Source organism: Triturus cristatus, chromosome 10 (genome assembly GCF_964204655.1).
Source record: "Triturus cristatus chromosome 10, aTriCri1.1, whole genome shotgun sequence".
NCBI classification, from domain to species: Eukaryota; Metazoa; Chordata; class Amphibia; order Caudata; family Salamandridae; genus Triturus; species Triturus cristatus.
In genome coordinates, this window is record NC_140593.1 from 1,021,824,702 (window position 1) to 1,021,839,112 (window position 14,411).

The 14,411-nt window shown below is 41.1% G+C and overlaps 1 protein-coding gene across 1 annotated transcript in view; it reads right to left on the reverse strand.

Moving 5' to 3' along the window:
* The window catches only part of DAGLB (diacylglycerol lipase beta), a 211,297-nt gene that overhangs the window by 39,469 nt on the left and 157,417 nt on the right, over positions 1-14,411 (reverse strand). Inside the window, exons 10-11 of the mRNA XM_085629027.1 lie at positions 12,397-12,477; positions 12,181-12,308 (exon numbers count right to left, since the gene is read on the reverse strand). Of these exons, the coding sequence (XP_085485153.1) occupies positions 12,181-12,308; positions 12,397-12,477 (209 nt within the window). The remainder of the gene's footprint in view (positions 1-12,180; positions 12,309-12,396; positions 12,478-14,411) is intronic.

Here is a 14,411-nt window from a genome sequence, read left to right on the forward strand (position 1 = left end):
CGAGAGGATTCGTCAACCGGCGCCAAAGTTATTCAAAATAGAATTTTGAGATTTCTTATGGAAACACGGTCCTAACTATAACTATCTACTGGCGACCGCCAGTAGATTGATTATATATATATATATATATATATATATATATATAATCAATCACTTAAAAAACCATAGGTTTCACACGTTATAGTTAGCTGGACATTTCACTCGTGAAAAACCATTGAAATTCCCCCGTTATAGTTAGTGCAGGCAACTATAACTCACGCGACCGCAATCCTCTGCTGATGACGTCAGATATTACATCACTGTATTTAGACACTTATTTACCCATGTCTTCTTCCATTAATTTTTAGCTATACATATATTACAAATTTTTTTTTTTCAGAAAGACACATATGTCATCAGTGATGTAATATCTGACGACGTCAGCAGAGGATTGCGGTCGCGTGAGTTATAATTGCCTGCACTAACTATAACGGGGGAATTTCAATGGTTTTTCACGAGTGAAATGTCCAGCTAACTATAACATGTGTGAAACCTATGGTTTTTTAAGTGAATTTGCAAGGTTTTTTAAATGCTAATTCCTAACTATAACGTGTGTGAAACCTATGGTTTTTTCAGTGAATTTGTACGGTTTTTTAAATGCTAAGTTATGTATTTAATTTTTTTTTGTTTAAGGTTTTTCACCATGCGCGCACCGTACGCGCACGGTGCGCTTCGCGCACCCACGTTACGCAGTTTGCGGAATTTTTCTGTTTCTACCGTACGCGCACGCTACGCGTACTCCGCGATTTTTCGTAAAACAATTTAAAGATATTTTGGCCCTTGGGGTCCTTCTGGGACCCCCTGACAAAGGCTAGGGGGTCAGGAACTGTCCACCCTGCCCCCTTTTCACGTTCTCCACCTTTGTCTTTCACACCCTCAGATGCGAGAGACAAAATGGCGGCCGACAATTCCTGGTTTCGACCGATTCGAATGTTTACTAAGATCTAACAACCAATCAGAATCGCGCTCGCGCACGGCAGCGTGCGCGTACGGTAAGCTTACCGTACGCGCACGGAGCGCGCCTATAGATATATATATATATAGATATATATATATATTGATTTAAATGCTATTTTCTCAGGAAATACTGAACAGATTGACACCAGACCTGCAAAAGGCACATCCCTGACCTGAGGACTACCTCTCTGCCAAATTTCAAATAATTCTGTTCAGCCGTTCGGGCTGTAGCTTGGACTAAAGGTCCTATGGAAAAATGCATGGGGAAAACGCGTTTTGGGACCCCCCCTTTTTCTCAGCCCCCGCTTGACGAATCCCCCCCGAGACTTTCGGGGAAGGAGCGGAGCGGAGCACCCCACCTATTTTGAAAATTTCGTGAGGATTCGTCCATCGGCGCCAAAGTTATTCCAAATAGAATGTTGCGGATTTCCTATGGAAACACGGTCCTAACTATAACTATCTACTGGCGACGATAGATAGATAGATAGATAGATAGATAGATAGATAGATAGATAGATAGATTTTCTACTGGCGGTCGCCAGTAGATAGTGATAGTTAGGACCGTGTTTCCATAGGAAATCTGAAAATTCTATTTTGAATAACTTTGGTGCTCGCGAAATTTTCAAAACTAATGGGGCACTCCGCTCAGCTCCTACCCTGAAAGTCTCGGGGTGATTCGTCAAGCGGGGGCCGAGAAAAAAGGGGGGTCCCAAAACACGTTTTCCCCATGCATTTTTGCCATAGGACCTTTAGTCGAAGGTACAGCCCGAACGGCTGAACAGAATTACTTGAAATTTGGCAGAGAGGTAGTCCTCAGGTCAGGGAAGTGCCTTTTGCAGGTCTGGTGTCAATCTGTTCAGTATTTCCTGAGAAAATAGCATTTAAAAGCATATACATATCTATATGCGCGCACCGTGCGCGCACGGTGCCGTGCGCGAGCGAAATTCTGATTGGTTGTTAGATGTCAGTCAACATTCGAATCGGTCGAAATCAGGAAGTGTCGGCCGCCATTTTGTCTCTCACATTGAAAAGGAAAGGGGGAAAACGTGGAAAACGTGAAAAGGGGGCAGGGAAGAGAGTTCCTGACCCACTAGCCTTTGTCAGGGGGTCACAGAAGGACCCCCCAGGGGGAAAAAAAAAAATATATATTTTTTTAAATCGCGGGGTGCGCGCACGGTAAAAAAAAAATAAAAAAAAAAAATAGATTAAGAAATACATATCTTAGCATTTAAAAAACCGTACAAATTCACTTAAAAAACCATAGGTTTCACACACGTTATAGTTAGGAATTAGCATTTAAAAAACCTTGCAAATTCACTTAAAAAACCATAGGTTTCACACAGGTTATAGTTAGATGGATATTTCTCTCGTAAAAAACCAATGAAATTCCCCCGTTATAGTTAGTTCAGATAACTATAACTCGCGCGACCGCCACTCTATCACAAGGATGATGTCATGAATGATGCCACTGACCATGTCATGAGTGATGTAATATGTGACATCATGAGCAGAGGATTGCGGGCGCGCGAGTTATAGTTATCTGAACTAACTATAACGGGGGAATTTCATTGGTTTTTTACGAGAGAAATATCCACCTAACTATAACCTGTGTGAAACCTATGGTTTTTTAAGTGATATATCGCAAGAATTCCTTTCACTTCTCCCTCGGTCTCCCAGAGGCTTCCGCAAGTAAGGATCACAGCACCACGAACGACACTCAAAGTAAATTTATTCTTTTCAAGTTAAGACAAGGTGTCACACACGAAAAAGACGGTCTACGCGTTTCGGCACTTGGCCTTCGACTGGACCATAGAGTCACAAAGCCCAGAGTGTCCATTTAAAGTGCCAGTGCGAGTACTTTTTAAATAAACAGTGAAGACATACTGGACATTTAGATGCAACGATAATTGTTTTAAAGTAAAAGTTGATTTACCTCAGAATGTGTTTCAAATTAATCCATATTTTTAGAAAGGTACATAAAATTTCAAATTGCAATTATGTTACAGAGTTGTTGCAGAATTGAAGTCATGGTAAAGTACCATTTTCTTGGGAGGAGTGGAGGGCATGATAGTCTTTATATGTCTCCCAAATAATTGTTGTCACTTCCCCTATATTTAGCTCAGCATGAGTCAAAGTACACAGATTAAAGATGCAAACACACAATTCTCAGATTGAAGATGCAAACAGAATCTATTAGTGTGTAACGTTCATTCAATTAATCCGTGCTATGGTATGTGCAGTTTCCTCTATCATTCAACAATTAATAGATTTACGCACATATCTTTTCATCTCCACATATTGATCGAGGAGTGGAGCTCTTATTCATTTGTATATTAAACTAATCAATTTGATGAGTATGACTTATCCACTGAAATGAAAATAATGCATTAATTGATAAGTAAATTAGATAAAAGTTCCGGTTCTCACAATATGTCCGATTCAATTGTATCATAGTAAAGTACATGATGTGTTTCGCTGATGTAGGGTAAGAGTGACATACATGATTTTTCAATAAGAGGGATTTCTTTTCAAACATCCTTCCTCCTTTATATGAACATAAATTGCAAATAAATGTGATTAATCAGATCAGTTACAGAGAGTGATTGTTGGAGTAGGCAGTGATATACAATAAGTTCATAAGGATTTAAGGATCAAAAAGGTGCCAGGATTGATTCAAGGTAAGTTGTAATATTAAAACCTTGCGAATGTCGCCATCTTCTTTCGTCCTTTATCTCTTTATTTTGGGGCTTTGTTGTTATAGATGAACATGCAATTCAGCGTCCAAGTTATGACCCCATGGATTTTCTGTACCTATCGATAAAATCATTTTGGACTCCGCTCTTCTTAATTCGAGAACTCTATTACCACCCCTCTCTTTTTGTTTGACGATTTTGATGCCAAAATATTTCAGTTGTTTGCAATCACAGGAGTGGAGTTCGAAGAAGTGTTTTGCCATTGGATACGTGAAGTCTTTGTTTCTGATGGTGTGTAGATGTTGTAAAATGCAAAGTTTAAGTTTATTGATGGTCCTCCCCACGTACAATTTTTTACATGGGCATTCCAAGATATAGATTCGCAGGTTATGTGATCCTTGATTTTTTCATCATGTCCATTTTGCAATTGATATGTGGTTGTGTTTTTGCCGTGCTCACACGCTTTACATTTCGAGCACTTCCAGAATCCCGGAGTATTCAACCAGGATGGAGTTGTTTCTGGTTTAAGTTCGAAGTGACTATGTGTTAACAAATCGCCCAAAGATGAAGTTTTTCTGTAAGTAGTCCTAGGTTTTGAGGATAGGACTTTGTGGACGGTTTCGTCTAACAACAATATTTCCCAATGTTTCCGTATGATTCTTTGGAGGTCATTACTTTGGTTGTTGAAGTCAACGATCAGTCTTGTTGTTGTCTCAGCTTCTCTGTTGCTTAATCTGTGGCTCTCTAAGTTAGTTTGTAGAAGGTCAGGTCTTTTCTTGGAACTTACTCTATTTACAGCAGTGGTAATGACCTCCAAGGGATATCCTCGTGGTAGGAAGCGTTCACTCATTTCTTGTAGTTGTAAATTGAAATCAATGAATTCAGAACAATTTCTTCTTGCTCGTAGCATTTCCCCATAGGGGATGCTCCATTTTAGATTTTGTGGATGCCCACTGTTTGCCTGTAGGATACTATTGCTGGCAGTTGGTTTTCTGTGCATTCTGGTGCAGATTTTTCCATTCGTTATGAAGACTTCGACATCCAGAAATATGATGTTTGTAGCACTTGTAGTGGAGGTAAAAGTTAAGTTGTATTTGTTGATGTGAAGTGAGTCAAGAAAGTTCATGAGGCTATCATTACTCCCTTCCCAAATAATGAAAAGGTCGTCGATATATCTGGACCAAGATCTTATGTTATTTGATTTTTCTTCTTTCAAGACCTCTGTCTCCCATACAGCCAGGAATAGATTGGCATACGTTGGGGCAAAAGATGTCCCCATAGCGGTCCCTTGCTTTTGTAAGAAGAGATCCCCTCTGAATAGGAAAACATTGTGTGTCAGACAGTACGTGAGCATTTGTAGTAACATATGTGTATGTTCCAAATGGCAGATTGATCTAGTATCCAAGAACTGTTTAGCTGCTGCTATTCCATCAGAATGAAAAATGGAAGTGTATAAGGATGATACGTCAATTGAGGCCATAATGTAGTTTTCTTTCCAAACAATTTTTTCAATATTTTTCAGAAAATCCATTGTGTTCCTTAAGTAAGATGGTAATGCTGTGATGTAATTCATCAGAAAAATGTCTATGAATCGAGATGTTGATTCCAACAGCGAGCCTATGGAACTAACAATAGGTCTACCTGGTGGATTTATGGTGGATTTGTGTATCTTTGGTAGAAAATAAATAGTTGCCGTGATGGGGTGGTCCGTTTTTAAATACAGGTATTCTTCCAAGTCAATTAGGTTTCTTTCTTTCCATGTTAGAAGTTTGTGATGATATTCCTCCGTCCAGTTTGTTATGGGATTTGTTTTGAGCTTCTCGTAATGTTCCTCAATATTAAGTTGTCTATAGGCTTCTTTTATATAGTTATCACAGGTTTGGACAACAATATTCCCGCCTTCGTCTGAGGCCTTAATTATTATGTTCTGATCTTCTCTTAATTCCTGCAATGCCTTGTGTTCTTCTGGTGTGAGATTCCATGTCTTTTTTTCTTTTTTATGTTTTTCTTTGAATTTGACATGGGATGGTTAATAGACATTTTATTGATTTCCTCCACCATAATCTCGTGGAATAAATCGATTTTATTTCCCGGGGGAAGTTGTGGACAAAAAGTTGATCTAGTTTTGAGACCACTGTTTCCACCTCTGTTGGTCTCATATCCCATTGATTGGCAAAATTGTAGATCAGATTCTTGAGAAGATTGATTCATTTCTGCATGTATGCTCAATCCAGTTTGTAATGAAGTTGTTGTTCTAAGGGCTGGAATGTCTTTTATACCCAAAGATGGAATTTCTTGACTTGTAGGTATTGGCAACTGTTTAGACTCTTTTTCTTCAAAATACTTCTTAAGTTTAACTTTTCGGCAGAATTTGTAGAAGTGTATGCGTATATTTGCTAGATCCATGGCTTTGTTAGGGCAGAATGTTAATCCTTTGTTAAGCAGTGAGATTTGTGCTTCACTCAAGATTTTATTGGAGATGTTGACAATCAAATTTGTTTTTAATAGTTTTCTTTTTAGTTTTGCTTTGTGCTTCCTCTTCCTTTTTTGGGTCTTGCCCCCTCTTCTTTGTTTTCGTCTGGGGGTTGTGATCGTCCTCTTCCCCGTGTTGATCCTCGACCTCTCCCTCTTTGTCGCGTGATCATAGGCGCATTTCCCCAGAAAAATCCAGACTTGGAGCACTTTGTTCCTCATCTGCTGAGCTCAATTCAGAGCTCTCCGCTGTTCCAGGGGTCTCATACCCACTGTGTTTGTCCATGACCACGCAGTTCCTATATGAGTCGTATTTTCTGGCAAAGGTGTATATACGACCATTTATGTAGTCCAGTCTGTCTCTGTTGAACTTACTAGCTTTGCGTTTTTCAACATCGGCTTCATGTTTATTTATTTTCTTTTCCATTGATTCAATCAGTTTTGCAGTTTCATCATCTGTGGAATATTGGTTTAACTCCCCCTCCAATTCTTTGATAGTTTCAGTGATTTTTTCCAATTTTCTCTCCGCATGTGAAATTAAAGTAGCCATTAACCTGAAAGGGCATTTATTAGTATCTGTCTGCCATTGTTTAATCAAATCGGCGTCAAGATCATTTAGGGTGGGCATTATTAGGATCCTTAGGCCTCTAGGGATTCTTTTATATTCAATGTATTTCTCTAATGTTGCTTTTTCCCACCATTTATTCACCTCTTGAATGCGTGTTTGTTGTAGATCCCCGATTATACAAGAGACAGTTCTTTTCTTTCTTTCTCCATTGGTTTCACCAGTTCTGATGTTCAGCGGAGAGTTTAAAGCATCATTTAGAAGATCGCTTGCTCTCTGTGTTCTGTTTTTGATCCTTTCTGCCATGTTGGATTGTGGGTATTGTAGTTCGTATCTGGTAAGATCGATGCTGTTGTTAAATTTCTATTTGTGTGTGAGCCTCGTCAGTTCCAATTACACGGTGTGGATCGTCGTTACTTGACCAACGAGTTAATATGGTCAATTCTGGGAAAATGATTGTTTGTCAGGTACGTAAAGCCTTCATCGAATGTAGTAATTACGTGGGGATAGCAAATTCGGGTACAGGTATATTCCGCTACAAGGGTAACTTAGACCTGACCCATTAAGCTCGAGCAGTAGGGAAAAGCGAGGTTTTGGAGTGTTGGGTATGCGGCGGTCGTGACCCGGAAACCGCAGCCGCGGCGTTCCGAGACACTGCCCGTTCGCTTCCCCGCCCCTCTACTCACCCGAGATTCCTCTGCTGCTCCACCGCGGTCACAGAATCTCGACGCGGAGTCCCAGGCAAACAGCAAACGGCAATCAGAAGCCTTGGCGATACTCTTTTTCCTTCCGGTTCGATTTGGCTGCATTCGTCGCCAATGATGCTTCACTTCCCAGGTGCACGTGAGGTGCAGGACAGCCACCGCACAATAATCGCAAGAATTCCTTTCACTTCTCCCTCGGTCTCCCAGAGGCTTCCGCAAGTAAGGATCACAGCACCACAAACGACACTCAAAGTAAATTTATTCTTTTCAAGTTAAGACAAAGTGTCACACACGAAAAAGACGGTCTACGCGTTTCGGCACTTGGCCTTCGACTGGACCATAGAGTCACAAAGCCCAGAGTGTCCATTTAAAGTGCCAGTGCGAGTACTTTTTAAATAAACAGTGAAGACATACTGGACATTTAGATGCAACTATAATTGTTTTAAAGTAAAAGTTGATTTACCTCAGAATGTGTTTCAAATTAATCCATATTTTTAGAAAGGAAACATAAAATTTCAAATTGCAATTATGTTACAGAGTTGTTGCAGAATTGAAGTCATATATACACTCATATATGTTTTCATATATATTTTTTATTATTTCCAGGGTCCCCGCACATGGGCGGGAATATTCAGTGCTTATGACTATTGATGAGGATCCCCTGGAAGAGAACTGGTTTTGGCAGTTCTCCTTTAGTAATGAGAAGAGTCTTTGTATGAGGCTTGTTACAAGCCTTCCTTTAGATCTCAGCAAAGGATTAGGTCCAACAGGCAATGTTTCCTTGGATGTAGAGAGATTGCCTACTTACTTAAGCTCAATGGGAAAGGTACATTTAAAAGTATTACCGAAACTGAATTTCCAGATTATTTGTACCATACACTGATCATCTTCCAGCTACTTTTGCTCTCATTCATCCGTTCATAAATGTTCCTCCTCATGCAGTACTTCTGCAAACACCAGCAGAGAAGACTCCTCCATGTCTGCGGGTGGATTCCCCCAATATAACGTACTGCCTCTGATTTAGGGCCAGACAGAAAATCATCACCAGAAGAGAAGATATATCAAAACCCGATTATTAATCCAGCAGTCACCAAGAGTAATCATCAACTGTATAGCAAAATAGATCACTAGTTGCCACATATGTAACTGGGGCACTGAGACTATCTCCTGGAGGTTTCTGCTATAACATACAGGGTACATGTGCATGAACGAGAAGGCCAATAAAAAGTGTGTGGGGGGCATGGGGGGGACCTAGTTGTCACTTTTAGAAACCATGAACAAACTGAAGTTACCCACACTGTAAACATTTTAGCTTAGCAGTGAGAAGAACAAGAATCCCTCAGAGCTTTTGGTTGTCTTTACATTTTTAATGCAAACACATTTAGGTGATCCAGGTGAGCTACCAAGGACTTCCAAAAACGTCACAGACTTCCTGTGCTGCCAATAGGATTATCTTAAAATCACTTTGAATTGTGCACAAAGCTATTCATCAGAAAGTACCTGTATTTTTACAAAATAAATTCAGTCATTACCATTCAATACGCCTTATATGTTCATTGGATGCTAACCTGCTTATTCTCCCTAAATGTAAGCAGGTTCGATCAGGAGGAAGATCATTATCAGTTCAGGCCTGTCACCTATGGAACAATCTTTCGTGCAACCTTGATTCCATTAAGGATCTTTTGCCATTTCAGAAAGCCCTAAAAACATGGCTTTCCATTCTTTGATTACCCTTGAACGGTTCAGTTCGCGATTAGTCAGTTAGCAGCACCAGGAAACCTTTCTAGGTAATAGCTGTGCCTTAGAGAGGTACAAATACATATTTATTTTTCATAATAGCAGAATTATCATGGTTTCCTGTGACCCATGTATAACTGGTTTATTTCCTGTTCAGTACAGGGCTGCTTGATTTAAATCTGAACATTTGTCACTGATACTGAAATATGATCTATACAGCGTTACAACACCTTTAATAACGCACTACAATATCATGATAAGACATTCAATGTGCAGGCTAAACCACAGGAAGGTGGTATTAGGTAGGAATGGTATATAGGACCAAGTCATGTTAAAAGATGATGGCCCTTACTGAGTTTTAGGGAGTGCAGAAACATCCTGACATACTAAAGACAATAAGGTTTAAAGAGTAAATTAAATGAAGCAGCACTTAAACTGCGCATTAGCTACCCTAACGGGGCGTTCCAATTCCAAAATTCTAGTGTTTTCTTTTTAAGTCTTGTCAAGGGGCAGTAATAAAAAAATTATTAGCTATCGCCTACACATTTTTAGGTCTCGCCTGGTGCTAGCAGCTCGCATGAGCTGCTCTCGCCATGCGAGGCCTTCTTGGAATCAATACGGTTCTAGAAGTCGTGTCGCAGCGCCGCCTGCAATTGCGATTGGTGTGCGTCATTTGTCATCAGTTATTATTCAGAACAGACTTTGTTGATTGTACGGAGGGTTTTTAGTCCCTCCTGGTTGCCACCCTGTCCGTTTTAGGCCACGCTCAGCGGGATTGAATCTTTCACAGGCGGCGTGAGACGGTGGGTTTAATATTGATTTGCTGCACTTTTTTCTTTTTTTTTTTTTAACTATTGCATGCCTTTTGTTTGCGTGTGGAATGCATTTAGTACTAGTGGCTTTAACTTAATGGTTTTTGGGGGGATATCAGTTATGTTAATAAAGTGCGGTTTCTTGTGTGTGGTATGCATTTTGTTTATTCTACGCTATTTTGTTACGATATTTTGCGTGTGGAAGGCTTTTTGTTTAGTCTACGCTACTTTTTTACTATACGCTTGAGGGCGCTGTTGAAGTTTTTTTTAATGTAAACAATGCGTGCATGTGCACAAATGCCGTTGGAACTCTGTGTTTGGTTTTTTTAAACTTTGAAACTGAGCGCGGTGCTGCTTCACGGACACAGCGCTCGGTTTATTTATATATTTTTTTACTTTAACACGGTGCGCAGTGCCTGCTTCAAGGACACCGCACTCAGTGTTAAAGTTAAGAAATATATAAAGAAACCAAGCGTGGTGTCCGTGAAGCTGCGCCGCGCTCAGTTTTATAACTTAAGCATTTGCATTGCAATCGAACCTATTGCATTGCAAATGCTTGTTTGTCTACTCTTCGTTCTCGGGTGCTTTGAAGTTCAGCTGGGGAATGGGGATAACATCAGGCCCTCCTGGTGCTGGCTTCTCTGATGTGGCCCTCAGTGTGAGGACATTAACACCACAGGGTGCAGCGTTGGGAATACAATTTATGACCCGGTCACCAGCAGGGCATAGGAAAAACAGGCGTATGCGTGTGGCGGATGGACTGTGCAGAGAGGGGCTGGGAGGGTGACTGGTGGTGGTGAGCGTGGGCGGCTCTGTGGGCCTGTACCACAGGGGAGTGTGAAAGGTGTGACTTCAAAATACACCGCTCTGCAGCAGCTGCCTGTCCTGCCTACTGGGGCAGAAGCTCTCGAGGTTTACAGATAACTCCAGATCGGGACGATAACCCGCTGAGTGGTGTTGGTACGAATTAAACCTATGACGTGCAGGTTACAAGCATATCTCTGCTGCTGACACGTCAACCGACTGAACTATGACACCGGCTAGACACTGTCCCTGGGCAGCTCTCGGAGTCGGATCCCTCATTCCTAGGGAGCATGGCGCTGGCGAGCGTGATCAAAGCCCTCTCGCCTACCCCTCCAACTACCGTCCAACCAAAAGGAGGAGGGGGACGCAGCTGTCGCCTGCTAGGGCCGGCAGAGGCGGAGCCTGGACACAGCTCCATGGAAGCGGCCTGACACAGCGTCTTGGAAAAGAGTTAAAATAAAGCTGGCCTGCAACTTGTGAGCTTTGCTGTGTATAGGACGGGCCCTCACCCAGGAAGCGCTGAACATGTCACTTCCCCTCCTCCCTCTGTACTCTTGCCCTCTCTCCTCTTGTATCTCTCCACCCTCTTTCCTCACCCAGCCTGTCTCTTGCTTGACTTCTATAGATTTAGCTCAATCTCAATCTTTTTATTTTATACATACGTTTTGTTCCTTACCACTCTCCTTTCTCCTCTTTTCCACACCGCCCTCTAGTTTTCTTCACAGCTCGCCACATTTAATCTTTCTTAAAAAACTTTAATCAAAAATATAGATAACAGAAAGACTGCTGCCTTGCATGTGTCCCTGGTTGTAATAGGAAATGAATCATGAGTAGTACTCATCATAGACCTTGAAAGCCTAAAGCATGTGTTGTGCACATCCAAGTGACAATGCAAAAGAAAGACAATAGCTCTAGCTAAACGCTTAAGAGATCCTAAAGGCGAGACCTACTGGCTATGCCAATGCTTGTTAAATCATGGGTTTGCTCTAATGAGCTGTGTGACAGATGAAGACAGACACAAACCTCTAAGAGCTTCTTTTGAGCCTCCCGTAGACCACTGTGAGAAGTGTACCCCAAGATCGAGTATGACACTAAGTGGGTGAGAGCTTGTTGCTCTTTTTTTTTGGAGGTGCAACATACAATACAATGCAGAAAGAAAGGAACTCCTAATCGTCAAGTAGAGTGTGATCCATAGTGATAAACCGTTCCAGCCTCACTATTATGGTGTTATTGCAGATAATTATGAGAGGACATATAGCCAAAGAAATAAAAACGTTTGTCTCCCCTTAGTGCCAAATTAAAATACAACAAATACAACATCCAGTGCTTTGTATTGCACTTCACAGTACAGCTACAGCATGAAAAAGATTGTTAGTATGTAGTGTTCTCTTCTGTACCTTAGTAAACCTCCCGGGGGTGAAAAGGCATAGCATCGTAGTGTTGGAAATTCACTTTTCAGCAATATAGACAATATTGCAGCAGCGCCAGCTCCCAAGCTATGGCCTACTATTACAAGTTTGTATTCCTAAAGTTTAAAAACAAAGAATAATCAGAAGAGTGTCGATTAAAAATACATTGCAATCTATATGTGTTTAACAATGTAAAATACGTACAGGAGCGACTGCAAAAGCTTGGTTCAAAATTCCATCATTTTTTAATCTTCTGTGTACATAATTTGCAGCTTGGGCTATGCCCTGTAAGACAAAATGTTGATGTCAATACACCAGTAAAGAATTCAATGTTCAACTATACATGTTTCTCCCAAAACACAATTAGAAAATAAAGGGGGGAGGACAATATAAGCGCTCATCTCCTTGTCTCGCATAAAACAAAAATGTGCTAAACTTCAGCATTCTTTTTCAACAGTCACCTAGCTATGGTAAGTTCAACAAGTGCAGTCTCAAAGACTACTGCATAGGCCCACTATACCTCCAAGTGTGTCCCAGATAAACAAGGGGGATAGTGCCAGCAGTCCCCGTGTTTTTGTGAGCTCCCTGTTCTTTCCTCACCTGTACCACTGTTTCTCCCACTCTCCCTGAAAGCCCTGTGAATTCATACTGCTCTCAAAGTTGTTTAGATGAACTTAGTCGCTTTCCCTTTGGGCACCCCGTTACCGCTTCTCCCAGGTCATACACGTTCCTCCTGGTATGTGTTTGCCCTGCTGCTGCATCTCCTACGCCAATTTAACCTGTTGATATTTTACCTTACGTGAATCAGATATCCAGACCCAGCGTGTATTTTTTAGGTCTCGCCTGACCCAGCGCATGCGCTGGTCTTGCGAGACATTTTGTAAGGGCTCCAAAAAGTGCTACCAGGCCAGCCTAGAGCTACAGTGCATGCGCGCGGGCGTGCGCGCTTTACCGCGATTACTTCCACTTTCGCGGCCGCACGACCTTTTTGATGTTTGATCGCAATCGCGATCACTTTCACTTTCACGACCGCACGGCCGCTTTGCATAGTCAATAGGTCTCGCTTTGGGACCTTATAAGTATTTAGTTATGCAACTGTTGCATGGCTAAACACTTATAAGGTCCCAAAGGCGAGACCTATTGGCTATGCCAATGCTTGTTTTTTCTTGCGGGCTGAATATGTACTTCACCATTTAAATAAAGTCAAAGCTGTTTGATTTTGGCTTTGTAGAGCACAATGGTTCTCACCTCTTGTAATCTTTGAATAACAAGCAAAATAACCTAATTTTCATTTATAGTCCTGCTACGCCACAACATACCATAGTTTATTTACAGAAATAGGGTAAAAATGGTAATACCAATGTTTACATATGTATTTCAATATATATGTAGATTTGTATTGTTATTCTTATGCAAGAACAAACCTTAGGTACAAAGGAACATTGTACAAAGAATGGTGGTAAGGGAGCACTGTACAAAGAATGGGGTAAGGGGACGTGCAGTATTTGAGGTTATACAAAGATGAGGCACAGCTTGAAAAGGATGCCATCAATCCATGTCTGAAGACCAATGGACAGCAACAGATCAGTGTGGGGAAAATGTATAGCATCCCAGGAGTGTGTCATGTTGTCTTCCTACAGGCTCAAGCCAGACAATATTGCTGGTACCTAAAAGATCCCTTGATCATACTTGCCATATAAGGTGAAATAATTTAGTTTGCAAAGATGAGATTGATAAAGTGACCAATAATGTAACCAAGGTAGAGAGCGCGCCAGAGGAGTTCTCTCAGGGTGGGTGAGATTCGGTCAAACTTCCTGATAACTAGGATATGCTAGAAAGTGGTGTGGAAGCTGGTCTTTAGGGACCACAGGTAAATTCTGTGACACATGCCAGCATGATGTTAGCTCAAGGGATTTGCAGTTCTTCCATACTGCGTAAGGCAGACTTGATCCAATGATTCTATTAAGGAGTTATAAAAACATGTGACAACAGTTCAACCAAAATTCCCTGCTCCATAGATGCCAGAATAATAACAGCCAGCTGTAATAGCACTCAACAAAATATTAGCTAAAAAAACAAAACTTGCTCATAAGGTGGTGGAGGAGATGGGGTTAGCAATCGAGCCGCCATAAAAAAAGTTAATAAAAATATTTAACTTGCGATTCTATTGATATTTCTTTCCACAAGGTCATCATTTACAAAATCCCCCACGGCAATGC